This window comes from Nannospalax galili, unplaced genomic scaffold, assembly GCF_000622305.1.
Source record: "Nannospalax galili isolate Female #2095 unplaced genomic scaffold, S.galili_v1.0 scaffold85, whole genome shotgun sequence".
Lineage (NCBI taxonomy): Eukaryota > Metazoa > Chordata > Mammalia > Rodentia > Spalacidae > Nannospalax > Nannospalax galili.
In genome coordinates this window covers 8,689,406-8,708,918 of record NW_008358866.1, presented here as the reverse complement: position 1 = coordinate 8,708,918, position 19,513 = coordinate 8,689,406, and the positions used below count along the sequence as shown (strand labels likewise).

The 19,513-nt window shown below is 37.1% G+C and overlaps 1 protein-coding gene across 3 annotated transcripts in view; it reads right to left on the bottom strand.

Annotated features, from left to right (window-relative positions):
- Ankib1 (ankyrin repeat and IBR domain containing 1) overlaps positions 1–19,513 on the bottom strand; it is a 142,102-nt gene that overhangs the window by 45,658 nt on the left and 76,931 nt on the right. For all 3 annotated transcript variants that reach the window (XM_008822540.2, XM_008822541.3, XM_029558357.1), the window contains exon 5: positions 18,423–18,540. In XM_008822540.2, the coding sequence (XP_008820762.1) occupies positions 18,423–18,540 (118 nt within the window). The remainder of the gene's footprint in view (positions 1–18,422; positions 18,541–19,513) is intronic.

Sequence of the window (19,513 nt, the reverse complement as noted above, 5' to 3'; positions counted from 1 at the left end):
TTTTTGAGACAGGGTCTCCCTGTAGTCCCAGCTGACCTGAACTCACTATGTAGACCAGGCTGGCCTTGAACTCACAAAGATCCGCCTACCTCTGCCTCCCGAGTGCTGGGATTAAAGGCGTGCACCACCACACCCGGCCTAAGATTTGCTTTCTTATCCAAATCATTTTAATCATTTTTCTACTTTGTTATCAGGGATTTTTGCAAAAAATATTTTTCAAAATAAAAACTGTTTCTCAACTTTGTTTATAACATATTAAGTAAGAAAATTAGCTGGACATGGTGGAGCATGCCTTTAATCCCAGCACTTGTGTCGCAGAGGCAGGAGGATCTCTGTGAGTTTGAAGCCAGCCTGGTCTACGTAGTGAGTTCCAGGCAGCTGGGGCTACAAGGAGACTCTGTCTCAAAAAGAAAGACCAAAAAAAAAAAAAAAAAAAAAAAAAAAAAGAAAAGAAAAGAAAAGAAAAGAAAAGAAAAATTCAATATATTTTCAAAGGCCTATATAGATTCCAAAGCTTCTTGGTTTACTGTCTTATAAACAAGTTTTCCCCCACTCTGTCCTTGGATTTATATTAAGTCTCTCAGACTTTCTCAGGATAAACTGATTTTGTTTCCCAACCTTCTAGCATAAACTTTCTTTTTTATTTTTTAAATTTGGACATAGTCATATTAGCATCATTTATTAGATTACCTTTCCCCACTGAGCTAGCATACCATCTTTACTGTAAATTAAATTTCCAAATATTATAAACGGGGTTCTCAGTTCTGTTTGAGTGGTCTATTTAGATTTAGACAAGTGTCACACTGTCTTATTAAAGCAGTTCATAGTATGCTCTCTTTTCTGGCAAGGATAGTTCCCCCTTCATCTGACCCAATGGCATGTGCCTGGCCTCAGTGGATGCTGAGGGAACTAAGAAGCTAAACAGATAGCTGAGGCCTCTGCTTATACCCGAGGTGTGCTTAGAGTACAAGGAGACAGCAGCAGAGAAACTGTTGCTGTGACAAAGACAGTACATCTAAGTAGTAAAGGTTCCAAAAACATATACAAAAACAAAACAAAACAAACCTTCTTTAGCAAGTTTTAAGGGAAAATTCTATGTCCACATGCAGGAAAATACAACTGGGTCCTTAACTCTCATCCTGTACAAAAATCAACTGAAAATGGTTCAAAGACCTTACTATAAGACCTGAAAATTTGCAACTATTAGGGGATAACTTAGGGGAACTACTTTAGTACATAAACATAAGGCACTTTCTCATTCTCATATAGCTGAGGAATTAATAAATAAAAGTGCATCAAATTAGAAAGCTTCTGCACAAGAAACTTTGAACAGGGCAAAAGATGGTCCACCGAATGGGAGAAAAATCTTTCCCAAATATTAACTTGACACAAGGTTAATACTTACAATATATAATGAACTTAAAAAATTAAACAAAGACCAAAAAACCCAATCAAAAGATGTTTAGGAGAACAAAACAACTGTCAAAAGAAATAGTATAAATGGGCAATAAATAATGGAAGCACTATTCAACATCTTTATAGTCACTAGAAACTCAAGTCAAAATTAGATTCAGATTCCATCTCTTTCTAGAATGACTTGCTATCATAAAAAAACAAAAATGAAATGCTGAGGAAACTACAGAGAAAAAAGAACTCTCATACACTGTTGTTGAGAATGCAAATTAGTTCAGCCACTATGAAAATTAGTATGACAGGTCCCCACCCCAAATTAAACATAGAACAATATAATCTAATCACACCATTTCCTTTTGGGTATATTTCCAATAGAATCAAAGTTAGCTTACTATTAAGATTCCCGAACACTTATGTTTATCATAACACTATTCACAATAGCCAAATAATGAGATCATCTAAGTATCTATGAACAAATGAATGGATAACGAAAACAAGGTACATATCTACACAATGGAGTTTTACTCAGCCATACAGAAGAGAGAAGTTATGGAACTGAAGAAATGGTTCAGAGGCTAAGAGCCTGTAGTGTTCTTGCAGAGGAAGAACAAGATGTCATTTGAAGGAAAATTATGGAATTGTAGATAATCATGTTATTTTTTGCACGTTTCCCTCATATGTGAGATTTGATGAGGGGAAGTACATTAAAATAAAAAAAGAAAGAACAGCTAGGCGTGGTGGCACTTGGGAGGCAGGTGGGTCTTTGTGAGTTCAAGGCCAGCCTAGTCTACATAGCAAGTTCCAGGCCAACTGCGGCTACAGGGAGACCCTGTCTCAAAAAAAAAGACAAAAAAAACCCAAACAAACCAACCAAAAAACAAACAAATAAATCCCCACAGATGAGAGTAACAGTAGGGAGGGGTGCATATGCTCAAAGTACCTTGTAAGCAAATATGGCAATGTCATAATGAAACCCTTTGTAAAATCAAAATATACTAATAAAAATTAGTTCTGTGTGGAAAAAAAAAATCAAGCACAATACTTAATGAAAGAAATGACAAAACATTAAGAAGAGCAAGAATCAAGATTAGTATAAAAGGTTTCTTGGGACAAAAAAAGTTCGTATTTTAAAAATATTCAGTGGCCAAAAAAGAAGTCTCATTTTAGGTGCAAATTGGTGTTAATACCAAAGGGGAAGGAAAAGTAAAAACAAAAAGAATATTTAAATGCTAGGCAAAAATCTATGCACTAAAAAGTGAAAAAAGCCAAGGAAACAGTGGTTTGGTTAAGAAAAACAGGATATACACATTTCAACTGAAAATTAGACAGAAGATGTATGTGGTGGTTGGAGAGTTGGCTCAGGGGTTAAGAGAACTTCCGTTCTTGCAGAGGACCTGGGGTTAGTTCCCAACACCCACATGGCAGCTCACAACCATCTGTAACTCAAGTTTCAGGTGATTCAACATTCACTTCTAGCCTCTGTGGGCACCAGGTATGCATGTAGTACACATACATATAAACAAACATGCATATACACAAAGAAATATTAAAAAGATGCACATAGACAATTAAAAGAACTTTAATAAAAACTTGCAGCACCTTTCAAACTGTAAACTTGTGTAAGGCCAGAAATAATAACTAGACTGCAATCTATTTTATCTCCATTGATCAGCCCAGGGCCTATATTAAAATATGTATTAAAAAATAACTGGCAAGCTAGATAATCCCTGTACTTGGAAGCGGAAACAGGAGGGTTAGCAGTTTGTTTAAGACCAGCCTTGACTACAAAGTGACTTTGAGGTCAGGTTGAACTATAGGAGAGACTGTCTCAAAAAAAATGCAACAAAAGAAAATAGAAAAAAGTCTATTAAGGGGGTTGGAGACATGGCTCAGTGGTTAAGAGCACCGGTTACTCTTGTGGGGATCTAGGTTTGGTTCCCAGCACCCACATAGCTGCACACATGTCCTTAACTCTAGTTCCAGGGAATTCAATGCCCTCTTCTGGCTTCCTTGAGCACTGTCCAACAGGGGTACACTTATATGTATGCAGATAAAACACCCACACACATACAAAATAATAAAAAATTAAATTTAAAGTCTATCAAATGAACAAGTGACTAAAACAAAATTATATGACAGAATTAATGAAATCTGAAAGAAGTGGGTAGTATTAATAGGATATTATAAATGATTACAATCAAGTAACACTAAATCTAACAAGTACATATGTAAGAAACTAAAAAGTAATCAACTTTTCGAGCCCATATGATTTCATAGGCCAATTTTTCCAAAAAGCAATGAATTATTGGGCTATTTTACAAGCATAAGATTTCAAGATATTTTAAAAGCCTGAAATGCCAAAACTGAATCTGATTTAAAAGAAAAATCTTTTCTTTGAATGTTCAGTCAACACAGTTGGTTAGTTAAAACACAGAAATTATAAAAAATAATTATATACGCATGCTTCAAGGTTTTAGTAAGAACCAGGGCAAGTGAAATGGTTCAGTACTTGAAGAGCGATCCCTGGGACCCGAGTTCAATTCCCAGAGCCCTCATAAAGGTGAAAGGGGAAAATAAAGTCCACAAGGTTGTCCTCTGATCGACACGTGTGCCTTGGCATGCGTACTCATACACATATCATATATATTTTTAAAGTTTTACCAGAAACCATACATATTAATTCTTTATTTGTGAGGTCAGGACTTTTTGACTGCTATTCTGCTTCTCTACTTCCTCTTTCTTAATGTCTGCCAATCTCACAAAATCCTGTCTACAATTTCTCCTTGCTATTTCCTTAGCATATGTGATATCCTACATACAAGTTACAATCTGCGTTTTCTTTTTCACTTGTTTCATTCATTTATAAGAGCAAATTTAAAAGTAACTTGCCTTTATTGGGGTTTCCTAAGCCATTTGATTTAGATTTCAGAGAAATAATAGTTTTTTCTAACTTATGTTTATTAGTAATGATTCATTATGTTATATAATCATAGATGATAACAACAATGCTTGGCATGCATTCAACTCAAGGTACATGCACAAAAATTAGAGCAGGACTGTTCAGTCTATTTGGTAAAGTGAATACTGAAAATAAAGTTAAACTGACAATGGTTAAAAGATCATTTACTGTATAATAGTACTAACATTTATATAAAATATTAGAAAACAGACAGAGGATGGCACATACCCCAAGACCCAGTCTATGCTACTCTTGAAGTAGGAAAGTGATTGAGCATTCTAAAAGGTAACTTATAATACTAATATGCTAAAGGAGGGAAAAAGTATTATTTCTAAGACTTGAAAAAAGTAGAACACATTGAAAATAATCATCCTTTAATTTTAATTGTCAGCAGAAAGACACAGAATGGAATAAAATTTTTACAAGATGTACACTGTTAAAATTAAACTCCAACCCCATCCCCAACTTTCAATGAATAAATGTGTTAATGAGCCAAACACATATCTCAAAAGAAACATAAATGGCCAATATACATTTTAAAATGTTCAACATCTTTAGCCAACTTGATTCCATCTCCTTCTACTCAGAATGGCTATGAAAGAAAGAAAGACAATGAATGTTGAGGGCAAGGACGTGGGGAAGGTCAGAAACCCATATTCACTGCTGTCTAGAGTGCAAATTGGTAAATCATTATGGAAGTTTCTCAAAAACTGGAAATAAAATCTATCATAGATGACCCAACTAAACCACTTCTGAACATATACTCAGAGGACTCTATACCCTATCACAGAGATACCTGAACATCCATGTTTATTGCTGTTCTATTCACAAACACAAGGAAATGGAATCAGCCAAGATGCCCATCAACAGATGTACAGAAAAGGAAATGTGGTACATATATATATACACGATGTAATTTGCTTCAACTGTAAAGAATAATGAAATTATAAAATTTGCAGGAAAATGGATCTGGAAATTATTATATTGAAGTAACCCAGACTCAGAAAGACAGAAAGTGTGTTTTATCTAATACATGGTCCCTAGCTTTCAGCTTTTATGTATGTATAATTATGAGTGTAAATGTGGATGTAGGTCACGAAACTAGAAAGGGGGCAGGAGGGGAAAAAGTTTTAAGGAAGCAGGAGAGGGTACCAACACAGTGACACAAAAGAGGACTAGTGGGGCTGCAAAGGTATGGGGGTGGCAGAATGGGAGAGGAGAGTAAGGGAGGATCAACAAAAGCTAAGTGTGAGAACGCAATATGAAATCCATTTCTCTATATGCTAAGTAGGATACAAAATAAAAAATCTACATGCATGTGGTCAATTGAGTGATTACAAAAGGGAAAGAGCAATGAAGCAGAGAAGGGCAGTGTTTTCAGTAAAGAACATGCAAAAAACAATAATTTCAATTCATATTTTATATTATATAAAAGAATGAACTCAAAATTGATCATAAAACTGGGGCTGGGGATGTAGGTTAATGGTAGAGATCTTGTCTAGTACACGTGAAGCTCAGGGATTGATCCATAGTAGCAGCACCAAAAAAGACTATTAAGTCCAAAGAAAACATAGGATACGTTGGGCATGGTGGTACACAATTGTGATCCCAGCACTGGGGAGGCAGAGGCAGGCGGCTGTAGCAAGTTCAAGGCCAGTCTGGGCTACTTAGCAAGATTCTATCTCAAACCAACCAACCAAACAACCACCAAGCAACTAACCAATCAACGAAACAACCAACCAAAGAAACAAACAACCCCCTAAAAAAATTAGAATAAACTCTTCATAACTTTAGGTTAATGAAAGATTTCTTAGTTACAATGCCAAGCGTATGGTCCATAAACTAATTTTTTTTTAAAGGAAGCTTTGGTAGTAGGAAAAAGATACTTTCAACCTAGAAAACAAAACTAGTTCAAACTAAAGGTATGTGTATTTAAAATACTAGAGGCATGCTTAGGATTTCAGTTCTTAACTATTTACTGACACATTACCTTAAAAATCTATTTCTTGTCCTGGTCAATTTTCTCATTTGGTTTTCTCAAAGTCCAGTTTGCCACACAGTAAAGAAGCTGGTGGCTAGTTTAAAAAGCCAAGAAAAAGATAAGCACCATGAACAATGAGTGTTACATCAGAGAGCTACCCAAAATATTTAAAGCAGATCAAAGATCAGGAAAAATGAGGGGAGAGGTTGTAGAATTACCATGACTTACAAGTCATATGCCTGCTCCCCTTGTAAATTATAAGAAAACCACAAGGGCAGAGATCACGGGACAGCTGGCTGTGGAAAGATTAAAGGCCACAGAGAAAACTGGTGGTGGTGGGCGGTGTCTTCAAACTTAAAACACTGGGCCAGTGGTAAGTGGCTCATTGGGTAAATGTGCTGGCCATCAAGTCTGTTGACCTGAGTTCAGTCCCCAGAATCCACATGTTGGAAGGAGAGAACTGACTCCTGTAATTGTCTTCTGACCTACACACGTATACCATAGCATGTATAGGCTGACATACACATGAAAAATAAATAAATGAAAAAAGAAAACCACAAGGGAAGCTCTGAAGCCAATAAGCAGAGCTCAGGTCCAAGTACTGATGTAGTTCTCACCAGACCAACCTTCTTACAGATAACAAACTATAAATGTTGGAGAAAAAAAAAATCATAAAACTACCTAAGGACACATGAGAGCAATAAACAGCAGGCAGAAACTAGAACAGAGTTGATGGCTGACCAGCTAAGAGAACCCTGTCTATTTCTATGTTTCAGGGCATTATTCACAATGGCAAAAAAGGGATTAAATAATTAAGGTGGAAAAATGGTTATGTAATTGAAAGATTATGTAAGCAAGTATTTGTCAATACTGATTAACATCATGCATAATAATCTACATTGTTAACACAATGGTAATTTCCCTATGTTAGATTTTGTTTCACATAAATAACAATACTCTTAGGATCACATAAAATGCATCAATACAAAGGAAAAAAAAAGAATAAATGAGCAGTTTATTTTTAGTGTGATACTAACCACCACAAAAAAGTTCATTTCAGGCTGGAAAGATGGCTCAGTGGTTAAGAGCACTGAATGCCCTTGCAGAGGACCCGGGTTCGATTCCCAGCACCCACATGGTGGCTATGAACCGTCCTTAACTCCAGTTCCAGGGGAATCTGAAGCCCTCTTCTGATCTCCATGCAATCAGGGGAATCCGAAGCCCTCTTCTGATCTCCGTGGCATTGCATGATACAGGTGCACTCACATACATGCAGGCAATACACTCATACACATAAAATAAAAACAATAAATAAAATTTTTTAAAAAGTTCTTTTCTATTTATTTTTTCTTCTACTAATTCAATTTACTTGCTATTTGAAAATGATATTATCAAGGGGCTGAAGAGATGGCTCAGCGATTAACAACACTTGGCTGTTCTTCCAGAGGACCTGGCTTTAATTCCCAGCACCCATATGGTGGCTAATAACCTTCTGTAACTCTAGTTCCAGGCATTGCTTCTGCAGGCATTGCATACATGTGGTGCATTTACATAATGCAGGCAAAACACTCATACACATAAAAAAAAAAGAAAATGACATTTTCAAAACTAAATCTTTATGCTTAAGAACAGGAAGCAATTTTTGTCAATTTTCAAGAACCTGTGAGTATATTACATCTGGAATACCTTCCTCATGAAGTTCCTCAAAATTTTATCATTGTTGTCATTCAAAAATGTTAGTGATGGTGTATAGTAATAAAGCTCATCTTTGGAAGCAGGCAGCTTGCCATTCAAATTCAAGATGTGTTACACTTATTATATATGGATTTGAGAAAAATCTAGAAACTTGTATCTACTTTGACTCAATTCTTTAAACTCTTGAGTGTTTGTAAGTCATTTAATATAGGGCCTATAAAACTGAAAGAAATTAGTATGGTGCTGTTAAATAATATTAACTCTTTTTAAAATATTTTTTTATTTATTATTTTTATTTTATGTGTATGAGTGTATTGCCTGCATGTATGTGAGTGCACTTGTGTCATGCAATGCCGTGGACGTCAGAAGAGAAAGTCGGATTCCCCTGGAACTGGCGTTAAGGATGGTTTGTAGCCACCATGTGAGTGCTGGGAATCAAACCTGGGTCCTCTGCAAGAGGAGTCAGTGCTCTTAACTGCTGAGCAATCTCTCCAGCCCCAAATAATATTAACTCTTAAAATGCCCTCTTTGGACTAAAGTAATAAGCTAATTAGTATAAAGGTGAGTACCATAACCCAAATTTAAAGTACAAGCAAACAACCTTCTTGGGATACAGTCATTACAAGTTGTAACTGTAACAACTTAAAAATAAGTTTAAGATATATTATGAGGAAATTATAATAAAAACAAAACTGATATCATGAAGAACATATTAAATATCAAACTGTGTGACATAAAAATAATTTTTGGACAATATGACTTTTTCAAGCATTTCCATTATGTCATTTTTTTCTTTTTTTTTGGTCTTTTTGAGACAGGGTCTCCCTGTAGCCCCCAGCTGTCCTGGAACTCACTATGTAGACCAGGCTGGCCTTGACTTCTGAGATCTGCCTGTCTCTGCCTCCCGAGTGCTGGGATTAAAGGCATGCGCCACCACGCCCGGCTTATTATGTCATTTTTTAGTAAAGGAAACCAACTATTAAAATACACATGCACAGGTCAAGTATGCCAAATTTTACTCTTATCCACTATAAATATTTTTCAGTACAATTATCTGCTTTGATTCTATCATATCACAGTCATTTAAGAAACATTTGCTGAATGTCTTTTATGTGCCATACACTACTATCCGGCAGTGAAGATATAAAAGAACAGGAAACTAATCTCAACTGCTAGCTTCATGGAACTTAATCACAGTAAAGTTATTAATAAACTATATATATATAATTCACCACTATTAGAAGCACCATGAAGAAGAGGTAGGCAATCCCATGCAGCCATGCAGAGAGGGTGGAGAAACAGTGTGGCATGTATGTTTAGAGAATGAGTAGGAGCCAACCAGATGAAAAGAGGAGAGAAATGCATTCTAGGTAGAGGGAACACAGCCTGTTCAAAGGTCTTGTGGTAGGAGGGAAGGTGGCACCATTGTGATATTTAAAAGGTCAACACAGCTGGAACATGAAGACCAGGGAGAAGCATTGTGTGAGATGAGACTGAAGAAGCTGGCAGGGGCCTGGCCACACGGCATTTTATAAACACTTTTATCTTCAGCTTAGTGATAGAAACTCAAAGAATAGCTGGATTTGGGGATGTGAAGGACAGAATGTTTTGACCAAATATGAAAAGATAAGTCTGACTAGAATACTGTAATAGTTTGAATGAGAAATGTCCCACATAGGCTCAAATACTTGAACACTTGGTCCTGATTAAGGGTCTATTTGGCTGTTTGGGAGGTCATGGAATCTTTAGGAGGTGTAAGCCTTGTTGGAGGAAGTGTGTCACTTGGGAGGCACTTTGAGAGTTCATAGCCTTGGCCCATTTCCAGTTTATGGTAGAAGATGGGATCTCTGAGCTTTCAGCTCTTGCCTTCCTGCTACGATGGACTTAGCCCTCTAGAACCACAAGCTAAAATAAACTCTTCCTTCAATATGCTGCCTTGGTCATGGTGTTTTATCACAGCAGCAGAAAAGTAACTGATGTAGGTAGGAAGAACAAACATTGGATAGGGCATGAAGGCAGGAAGGAAACAGACCAGGAGACTACAGTATGGTATAAATGGAGATAATGGCAGACAGGGTGAAGTGGTGTTAGAAATGGAGAGAAAAGAAACAGTTTAAGATTTTAGGTGAAACTGACAATTTAGTAATGACAGGATCTAGGGACTGAGGAACAAGAAATGCCAAAGTCTGTGCTGCAGGTTTCTGCCTTGACATCCTAGTTGGTTGGATACTGCATCCACCTACAGACATAGGGAATCCAGAGAAACAAAAACGCTTATAAGAGCAGAATTTTTACTTTTAGAGATAAAGAATTTAAGGTGTTTTTGGGATATACCAGAGGCTTTCAAAAAGATAGCTACACATAAGGTATGGAGCTAAGAAAAAAAAAAAAAGATATAACTTGAAGGGAGAAATCTGTGTTGATGAAAGCCTTGGGAGAAGAGAACCAATGCTGAATTGAACACAGAAGATAATGAACTTCCAAACAAGATAAAAACAACTCATCTCTATAAATTTATTCAAAGGATAAGAAAATCGGCCCTTTCAGAAATTGTTTTAGAAATTTTATCTTCTCATCAGGTAACATTATATGTTACTTTTATTACTATAAAAAGTTAAGGAGGGGGCTGGAGAGATGGCTCAGTGGTTAAGAACATTGACTGTTCTTGCAGAAGACCTGGGTTCGTATCCCAGCACCCACATGGCAGCTAACAACTGTCTGTAACTCCAGTCCCAGGGGATCCAACAGCCTCTTCTGACCTCCCCAGGCATTGCATGACATGGGTGCACTTACCTACATGCAGGCAATACATGCATACACATAAAATAAAGATAATAAATATGCTGGGTGCAGTGGCACACGCCTTTAATCCCAGCACTTGGGAGGCAGAGGCAGGCGGATCACTGTGAGTTCAAGGCCAGCCTGGTCTACACAGTGAGTTCCAGGACAGCTGGGGCTATAGGGAGACCCTGTCTCAAAAAGACAAAAAAAAATTTAATTAATCAAAAAAATTTTAATTAAGGAGGATGGACTTTGTATTCTTAACATAAATATTTTTAAGATTCACATTCTATTTAATAACTATCACAAAACATTCATGCCTTCTGCTCAATTCGGTCAACTTCATTACCGTAGGACTAAATTTGACAATAGATAGCATAATCTATTTTCCTGTGTAAGGCTGAATGAGTGTTATCAAGTTAATCTTCCACATAGTTGAGTTTAACAGGTCTGAAGCATAGCCTGTCAATGGCTTTAGCTGCAATTATAACAGCAGCTCTGTGCACTGTGTGTTCTACTCACTAACAGAACTGATCTCTATAAATCTTATTTCATTATCAAATGTCAATAATATTATATAAACAATAGAGAAGAGATGCTCATTTAAAAACTCAGATCCTGCATTTTATGCTTCAATAGGAGAAATAGAGACAAATGCTTGGTAAGTTATCACAGCCAGAAATTGAGAGCTGAAAGGGAGGTGGGCAGGGAGTTTGACATAGAGGGCAGTGTGGGCTACATAGTGAGATCCTATCCCAAAAAGGAAACCAAAAAATAAAGAACAAAAAGTTATCACAGAATAGAGACACACTGAACAGAAAAATTATATTTTACCTTATGAGAATCTGCTCTTACTTTGTGAAAAAAAGTAATTTAGGGAAGCATGAATGAGATAAAAATGGAATATACCATTTAATAGTACTTGATACAATGTATAAAGCAGGACTCAAAATGTTCCTTTTGATTACAGTGAAATTATTGATAAAGTCAGTCTTATATTTCCTTTGATTCTATAACTTAATAGCTTATGATACATAATATTATCTAGTTGAACATAGGTATCTGTAGCAAATATGGCCGCTCATAAAAAATGAAGCTGTATAGAATGGCTTCTTCCAATCAGCAGTGGCCACATAGCTGAAATCTGGTCAATAGAATATGTGCACATGTGGGACAAGCTCAGAAATGTTCCTATACCTATTCAAAAATGTTCTCTTCCTTTTAGACTGGTTAGCAGGTTACAGAGAAGCCACTTCAATATGGCAAGTGTCAGGGACCTTGAAGAACAGTGTGGAGTATTTCCATTTCATCAAGCTGGAAATAGTCTCAACTACTACATAATTAAGACATTGTAGCAGTGGCTGGAAAGAGGGCTCAGTGGTTAAGAACACTGACTGCTCTTCCAAGGGACCTGGGTTCAGTTCCCAGCACCCGCATGGCAGCTAATACCTGTCCTTAACTCCAGTTCTAGGGGATCTGACACCCTCTTCTGTCCTCTGTGGGCACCAGGCATCCACATGGTGTACTTACATACATGTAGGCAAAACACTCATATACATAAAATAAAAATAAATAAAATCTTAAAAAACAAAAACAAAAACACATTGCAGCAGCCAGCTGACCCTTACTGGTAGAGTAGTCCCTCCTAACTGAGGGGACATATGCCAAGACTTCCAGGAGAAACCTATGGATGGTACTAAACATGTAATTCTATGTGTTGGCATATCAAGGACTTAAAAAAAAATCCTATACATACAACCTATGATGAAGTTAAACTTATAAATTACTAGCAATTATTGGAGAATAAAAATAATGCACTTTAATAAAATTACCAGTATCAATACTCTTGTATTTTGGAGCTATTAACATTAAAACAATGTTCACTTGAATATAAACATTTTGATACTGTAACAGATAATCTGATAATGAAGATGTCTACTAAGTGCCCAAGGGACAGGTATAGCATAATAAGCAAAGACAGACTGGACAAAGAAATGATTTATATCCTGAGCACGAAAGTGTGAAATTTCATCATGATATTCAGAATGGTGTGAAATTTTAAAACTTACTTTTTCTTTTTTACTGAAATTTTCATCTGAGCCTGGGAAACAGAAACCATGGAAAGCAAACCCACAGGACAGGGTGTAATGAGATGCTGTATATCCCACTGATGAATAATTTCCGTTTTTCTGTCACGTCTGCACTGTTTTTTTTTTTTTTTAAATGCTGCTGAGCGTTCTTTATTGCAAACACATTCTAAAAAGGGGGTTCTTAAAGTCTATTTAAGTTGATGAACACTGGTGTCTGGCCCATATATGAAAAAGTGAAACTGAAAAGTTAGGATCATCTTATTCAGTGCTGAGGCTCTGCAGTGATCATTTGGGGTATGTCTCATTTACATCTATGTAACTATTGCCTCCACAGTCAACACCCTTACACTTATTAGTGAAAACTAACCTATAGTTAACTTAGTATCGCCTGTGGTAGGTAGCACAGTATCTGGTACCAGTAGATTCATGTTTAATCACTTCTTTGATCCCACCACCTTAAATTAATTCCCCTAGAGCACAGATTGGATCTAGAGACTTAATCTGTGGATCAGAATTACTTTGGAGATTAGATAATATAAAAGATATACACATATATGAACCATATATATATATGGACATATGGACCATATGTATATGGACATATGGCACACACACTCATATGTATATATATGGTCCACATATGACAAAATGAAACTGAAAAGTTAGGACCATCCTATTCAGTGCTGAGGCTCTGCAGTGATCATTTGGGGTATGCATTTTCTATTTTGCTATCACTTTTCTTGTCCTCCTGATTGCTCCATCTGATAAACCAAGTTGCCCTGTTATGGATGCTCCATAGGGAGGTCCATAGGACAAGGAATTGACTAACACCCCAAAAGAAACTGGATTGTGCCTTCAAATGAGATGTCAGGAGCACTGGTCGAGTCCCAGATCGACCCTGGCTGAATCCCCAAGCCTTCCCCAGGGACCTCAAGATGGTTAAGCAGTAAGTTATTAATACACATTTCTCATTTTTATTCTCGAGGTATATTCCTCAATTTTCTAGTTGCCTCTATGCAATCCATTACTCAGAAAATTTGTTAGTCATTGTGATGTGACAGTCATGGCTTGTGATGTTAGATACAGTACAGCAATGCCCATCTGTGGCCTCCAGGGACATGTCAGATGAGGGGACAGTATCCTGTAGGACCTACTACCTCCCATTATTACAGTGCCTTCCTTCTTTAAATGGCTGCCCATTTTTTCAACTTCCAGATTTGACCTTTTCATCTTAGGCATGGAAAAAATCTAGCAATTCAATCTTTTTATTTCACAAAATGAGCACAAAGAAGGCCAGAAAGGGGAAGTGACTAGTTCAGCTGCAACTGGAATGAGACTGCACTTTATTTTTTTAAACTACTTATTTTTTTTCCTTTTTTAAAAAAAATTTATGTTTCTGAAAGAGCATCTCTGTAGCCCAGGGCTGTATGGAAATTTACTATGTAACCTATGGTCCTGATCCTCCTGCCCCAGCCTCCCAAGTGCTGAGGTAACAGGCATGATACCTGCCTTTATATACTATATTTAATATACACTATGTATAAAAAGTTCAAACAAAGGATAGAACATACCTGGTGGTGCTAAGAAGCTTACCTAAAGAAACATGTTAACACAATTTAAAGTACTTTATATTTCTGTTCTAGTTTGGCGGATGTTATAGTTTCTTTGAGACAGGGTCTCCCTATGTAGCACAGGCTGGTCCTAAACTCTTTATCCTCCTGCCTCTGCCTCCTGAGTGATAGGACCCAAGCCGGTCAAACTTCTGTACAAGTTATCATACTTTAATTACTAAACATTATCATTACCTAAAAGGAAAGTATTTTCCCATTAAATTATATGATTTTAAAAGTAATTTTTTTTTGAGGCAGGGTCCTATAATAGCTCAGGCTGGCCTTGAATTTGTGACATAGATGAGGATGATCTTGAACTTCTGATCACCCTGTTTCCACCTCCAGAGTGTTGGAATTGCAAATGAGTGCCATCATGCCCAGTTTATTTGTTGGCAGGGATAAGCTCAAGGCTTTCTAGCTAGACAAGCACTCTACCAACTGAGCTAGAATTCCAGTCCTAAAGAGCTATTCTGAATTTCTAAATTTAATTTTTGACTCAGAATTTACTTCAATGTTTAAAAGATGACAACAGAGAAATGTTATTATAAAGCAAAAACATAGATTTAAAAAAACCACGTAAATAACCTTTCATATGTTTTATTCATTTTACATCTATTTTCTGAGCTTAATATACATTTAGTATTGTGGAAGCAAACACACAAAAGCCATTATGTAGTTCCTAGGCTGAAAAAGGGAAAAAGCAAATAAGACATTACATACTATTTCCTAATTGTATTAAGACACATATGTATGAAATATAATGAAAACAAGGGTCTCAAAGGAGACTTGATCAGAAAACATTCTAGAAGAGGAGATTTTTTTTTTAAGGACAAGTTGGGCTACCTAAGGTAAAAGAAGTGAAGAGACCTAACAATCCAGATAAAGAAGCCTCTGTCATAAAGTCTACCTTCAAAAATTGGATGGTTGGGGGGTAAAGAGATAAGAACATGCACTGCTCTTACAAAGAACCTGAGTTTGGTTTCTAGCATCCTCAAAAGGCAGCACACAACTGTCTGTAACCCTAGCTCCAGGAGACTCCAAAACCCTCTTCTGGTCTCCATGGGTACTGTACTCATAAACTCACACTCAAATACATTACACATAATTAAAATAACTTCTTTAAAAAATGGATGGATGCTGGGCGTAGTGGCACATGCCTTTAATCCCAGCACTCCAGAGGCAGAGGCAGGCGGATCTCTGTGAGTTCAAGGCCAAGGCCAGCCTGGTCTACATAGTGAGTTCCAGGATAGCTGGGGCTACAGGGAGACTCTGTCTCAAAAAGTTTAAAAAAAAAAAAAAAAAAGGATGAAAAATAAAGGGACTGGAGAGACGGCTCAGTAGTTAAGAGCACTGGCTATTCTTGCAGAGGACCTGGTTCAGTTCCCAGAACCATCATGGTAGGTAACAACTGTCTGTAACTCCAGTTGCAGGGGATCCAATACCTTCTGACCTCCTCAGGCATTCTACGCATGTGGTGCACTTAAGAGACATGCAGAAGTTTCATGCACATAAAATTAAAAGGTCATTGTAATAGAAATAGGAAAATGTACTGGGTGAAAAAGCAACAAAACTAGAGACCAGAAATAAGGGCACTATAAAGATGAAAACCAGCAAGAGTCTAAATTTCAGTCATCAGTGGGGATGGAAAGAGCAAGGGAAGGTGGGGAGTCCACTGAGAGACATTTAGGAGAGAAACGACAGGATTTGGCCAGGTATAAGAGACAGAGTTGTTGGGTGATGTGGCACACGCCTTTAGTCCCAGTACTCAGGAGGCAGAGGCAGGTGGATCTTTGTGAGATCGAGGCCAGCCTGGTCTACATAGTGCATGCGAGGCCAACTGGGGTTACACAAAGACCCTGTCTCAAAAAGACAAAAAAAAAAAAAAAAAAAAAAAAAAAAGACATAACATTCAAATTTCCACTTAGGGTGAATGGCTGGTACCCACTTATCAATGAAGAGTTCAGCTGAGGACACTGTCAGGTTGGGGAAGAAATGGGCATTTAGAAATATAGTCTAGAATACACGATTAAAGCCAGATTGTAGATACAGCTGTTATTACTCAGGTGGTTCTAAAATTTATTTTTATTTTATATGTTTTACCTGCATGTATGTGAGTGCACCATGTGTATGCAATGCCCATGGAGGCCAGGAGAGGACATTGGATTCCCTGAAATTGGACTTAGGAACCATAGCAGTGCTAGCTGCTATGTAGGTGATGGAAAAATCTGGAAGAGCAACCAATACTCTTAACTGCTGAGTCCTCTCTCCTGCCCTTACTCAGGTGATATTAGAAACTGTTTTACAGTAGTTCATTTGCAGGCTTGTTTAAATGCATTTTATGCGGACCCTCTGGGGCTAGCCCTAGAAATCTATGTTTAATTTCCCACACACAGAATACTTGTATGGTAGTTCAGAAGGAAAGAATGCCAATGGCCAAATCATGTAATATCAATGTTGAAGGAGGTGATTTGGAAGGTTTATAGAGCAAATCATCAATAATGGTTATTAACTAATGATAAAATATGGAGTTCTGAATTTTCTTATGATCAAAGGATGACATCAACATTTTGGGAGCTGGCATTCAAATTTGGTATACAGGATAAAGACTTCTTGCTAAAAATATCAAAATAACCCAGGGCTCAGGGACCACTGCAGAAGAGGAGGCAGAAAGATTGCAAAAGCCAGGGAGGAGGTGCAGGGCCATGTGGAAAGAGTCCTACAAGCTCTGGGGACCCTGCTTATATGATTCTATGGCAATGGTGTCAGCATACACAAGTGAAAACTCAGGCACATAAAACTCCAGCATAGAACCAGGGAACCGAATAGCAGTCTCCAATCTTAGCTAAAGAAATATTGGCAGCTGATTACTGTTAGGTGAGGAAGGGCTAATCTTCCTAAAACAAGAGACTCTAGACAGGCTGACTAGACCTCAGTGGGTGGACTTGTCCTGGGGAACATCTGGGGATACTGAATTGAAACAGTGGGCCTTAACACGATGACAGAGTACATAGGTTTCAGTGAGGGGGCTATGGGAGGGTGCCGGTGGGGACAGAATAAAAAAAAATTTAAAAAATCAAAATAACTGGAATAGAGCAGATACTTACTATTCTCTCTTAAATATTTGCTAAAATTTAGCACTGACCTATTACTAAAATTCATTTTAAAGTTAAAAAAAACCTGTTCTTAATACCAGACAAAATATCAAGTATGCAATCAGAATCCAGCACAGCATGTGACAACTTCCACAGTGACTGCCTATAATAAGAATCGCAGGAATTAAAACTAACTTAAAATATTCTGAGTTGATATCTTAAAAGAGAAAAATTACCCCTCAAAAGCAAAAATAAAAACAAAAACTTAGGGCCGGGCATGGTGACACACGCCTTTAATCCCAGCACTTGGGAGGCAGAGGCAGGCGGATCTCTGTGAGTTCAAGGCCAGCCTGGTCTACACAGTGAGTTCCAGGACAGCTGGGGCTACAGGAAGACCCTATCTCAAAAAGACCCCCCCTCAAAAAAAAACTTAAAAGAGCATTGTCTCAAATCTTAACTTCATTTTGTACATGAGAAACAGCTTTTATATAAATACAATTGACAAACAATAACACAATTCCAGATATTTAATTGAGCTAGTACAATTTGATACTTGAATAACTTCAGCAAAATAGCTCAGTTTTTAAAAAGGAAATTTCTAATTTTCTCTGATTGAAGCTACTTCATGTATCAAATATCAAGTGTCAGAGGATGATGACTACTACAGAAAAAGCTGAACAAAAACTATGTAGGTCTGTGTAACAAATTATCTAATTTTATATTAAAATAAGAGTCAACTTCTAACTCTGAAGTTTCAAAAGGCACCCATGTATCAGAAGCATAAGACATTTCTCTCATTACCATGAGCTCGAAGTAAAGCTTCCGCAGTAAACAGAGGCGCCTGAAGCATGTCTGCGGTTTCCACAATAAGCATATCTTTTAATCTACGAAGATCCTGAGGCCTTAATCCTTCATATGGCTTTGGAAAGAAGAAAAATAAAGTTAAATTTGCTATGATATTCTTAGGAAATATCAAGATACCTATAAACAAATATACATGAACATAATCATGTAACATTTCAGTTTCAGTTCAGTTGTGCAAAGGGTGCTTCAGGCTCTGCTACCTTGGAGTTTAGTCTATCTTTTCACTAGACTCTTTTAAGCCAGAAAGCAGATCCAGGGGTATATACATCCTATGGTTCCCCAAATGAAGGTATTATTTTTGGCAAGACCACTGGACCCTTCAGGACTGAAATTTTGGATAATATATAGAAAATATATAGAAAATTATTATGATAGTTCTCAGGTATTTTTATCTAGTCCATTCTTTCTACGGGTCAGCTATGTGTGAAGATATGTATGTTTACTAAAGAGTTTCAATAACTAAATCATCAAACATAACCAGCTTATAATAGTAAACATAGAACTAAAGATCACATTAAAAAAGCTATAGATTTTCCAAACACTCATCTATCAGATATCAGAGAGCTCTGGGAAGTTAACATATTTCACCCATTGTAGTTGATTTACAAGTATTTTATAATTTGATGCTGTTTTTACGTCTTGCTTTACAACAAAGAAAAGTCCTGACAACTGTCTTGATAGTTTTTTATTTATTTCTTTTCATCTTTTTGAAACAGGGGCATCCTGCAGCCCCAGCTGGCTTGGAATTCACTATGTAGGCAAGGCTGACCTAGAACTCGCAGAGATCGTCTGCCTCTGCCTCGCGAGTGCTGGGACTAAAGGTGTGTACCACCACACCTTGCTCCACAGTTCTTTACATAAATAACATCATGTGACTAGGACTATTTACAAAGGTAATTTCTGAGTTGACAGGATTACTGATCTCTAGATGACTTCTATGCAGGAGAACACAAATAAAATGCAGTGAATATGTTGAAGACAAAGCCTGACAGACTGGACTATGTAAAAGCCTACTAAGATTTTAAAAA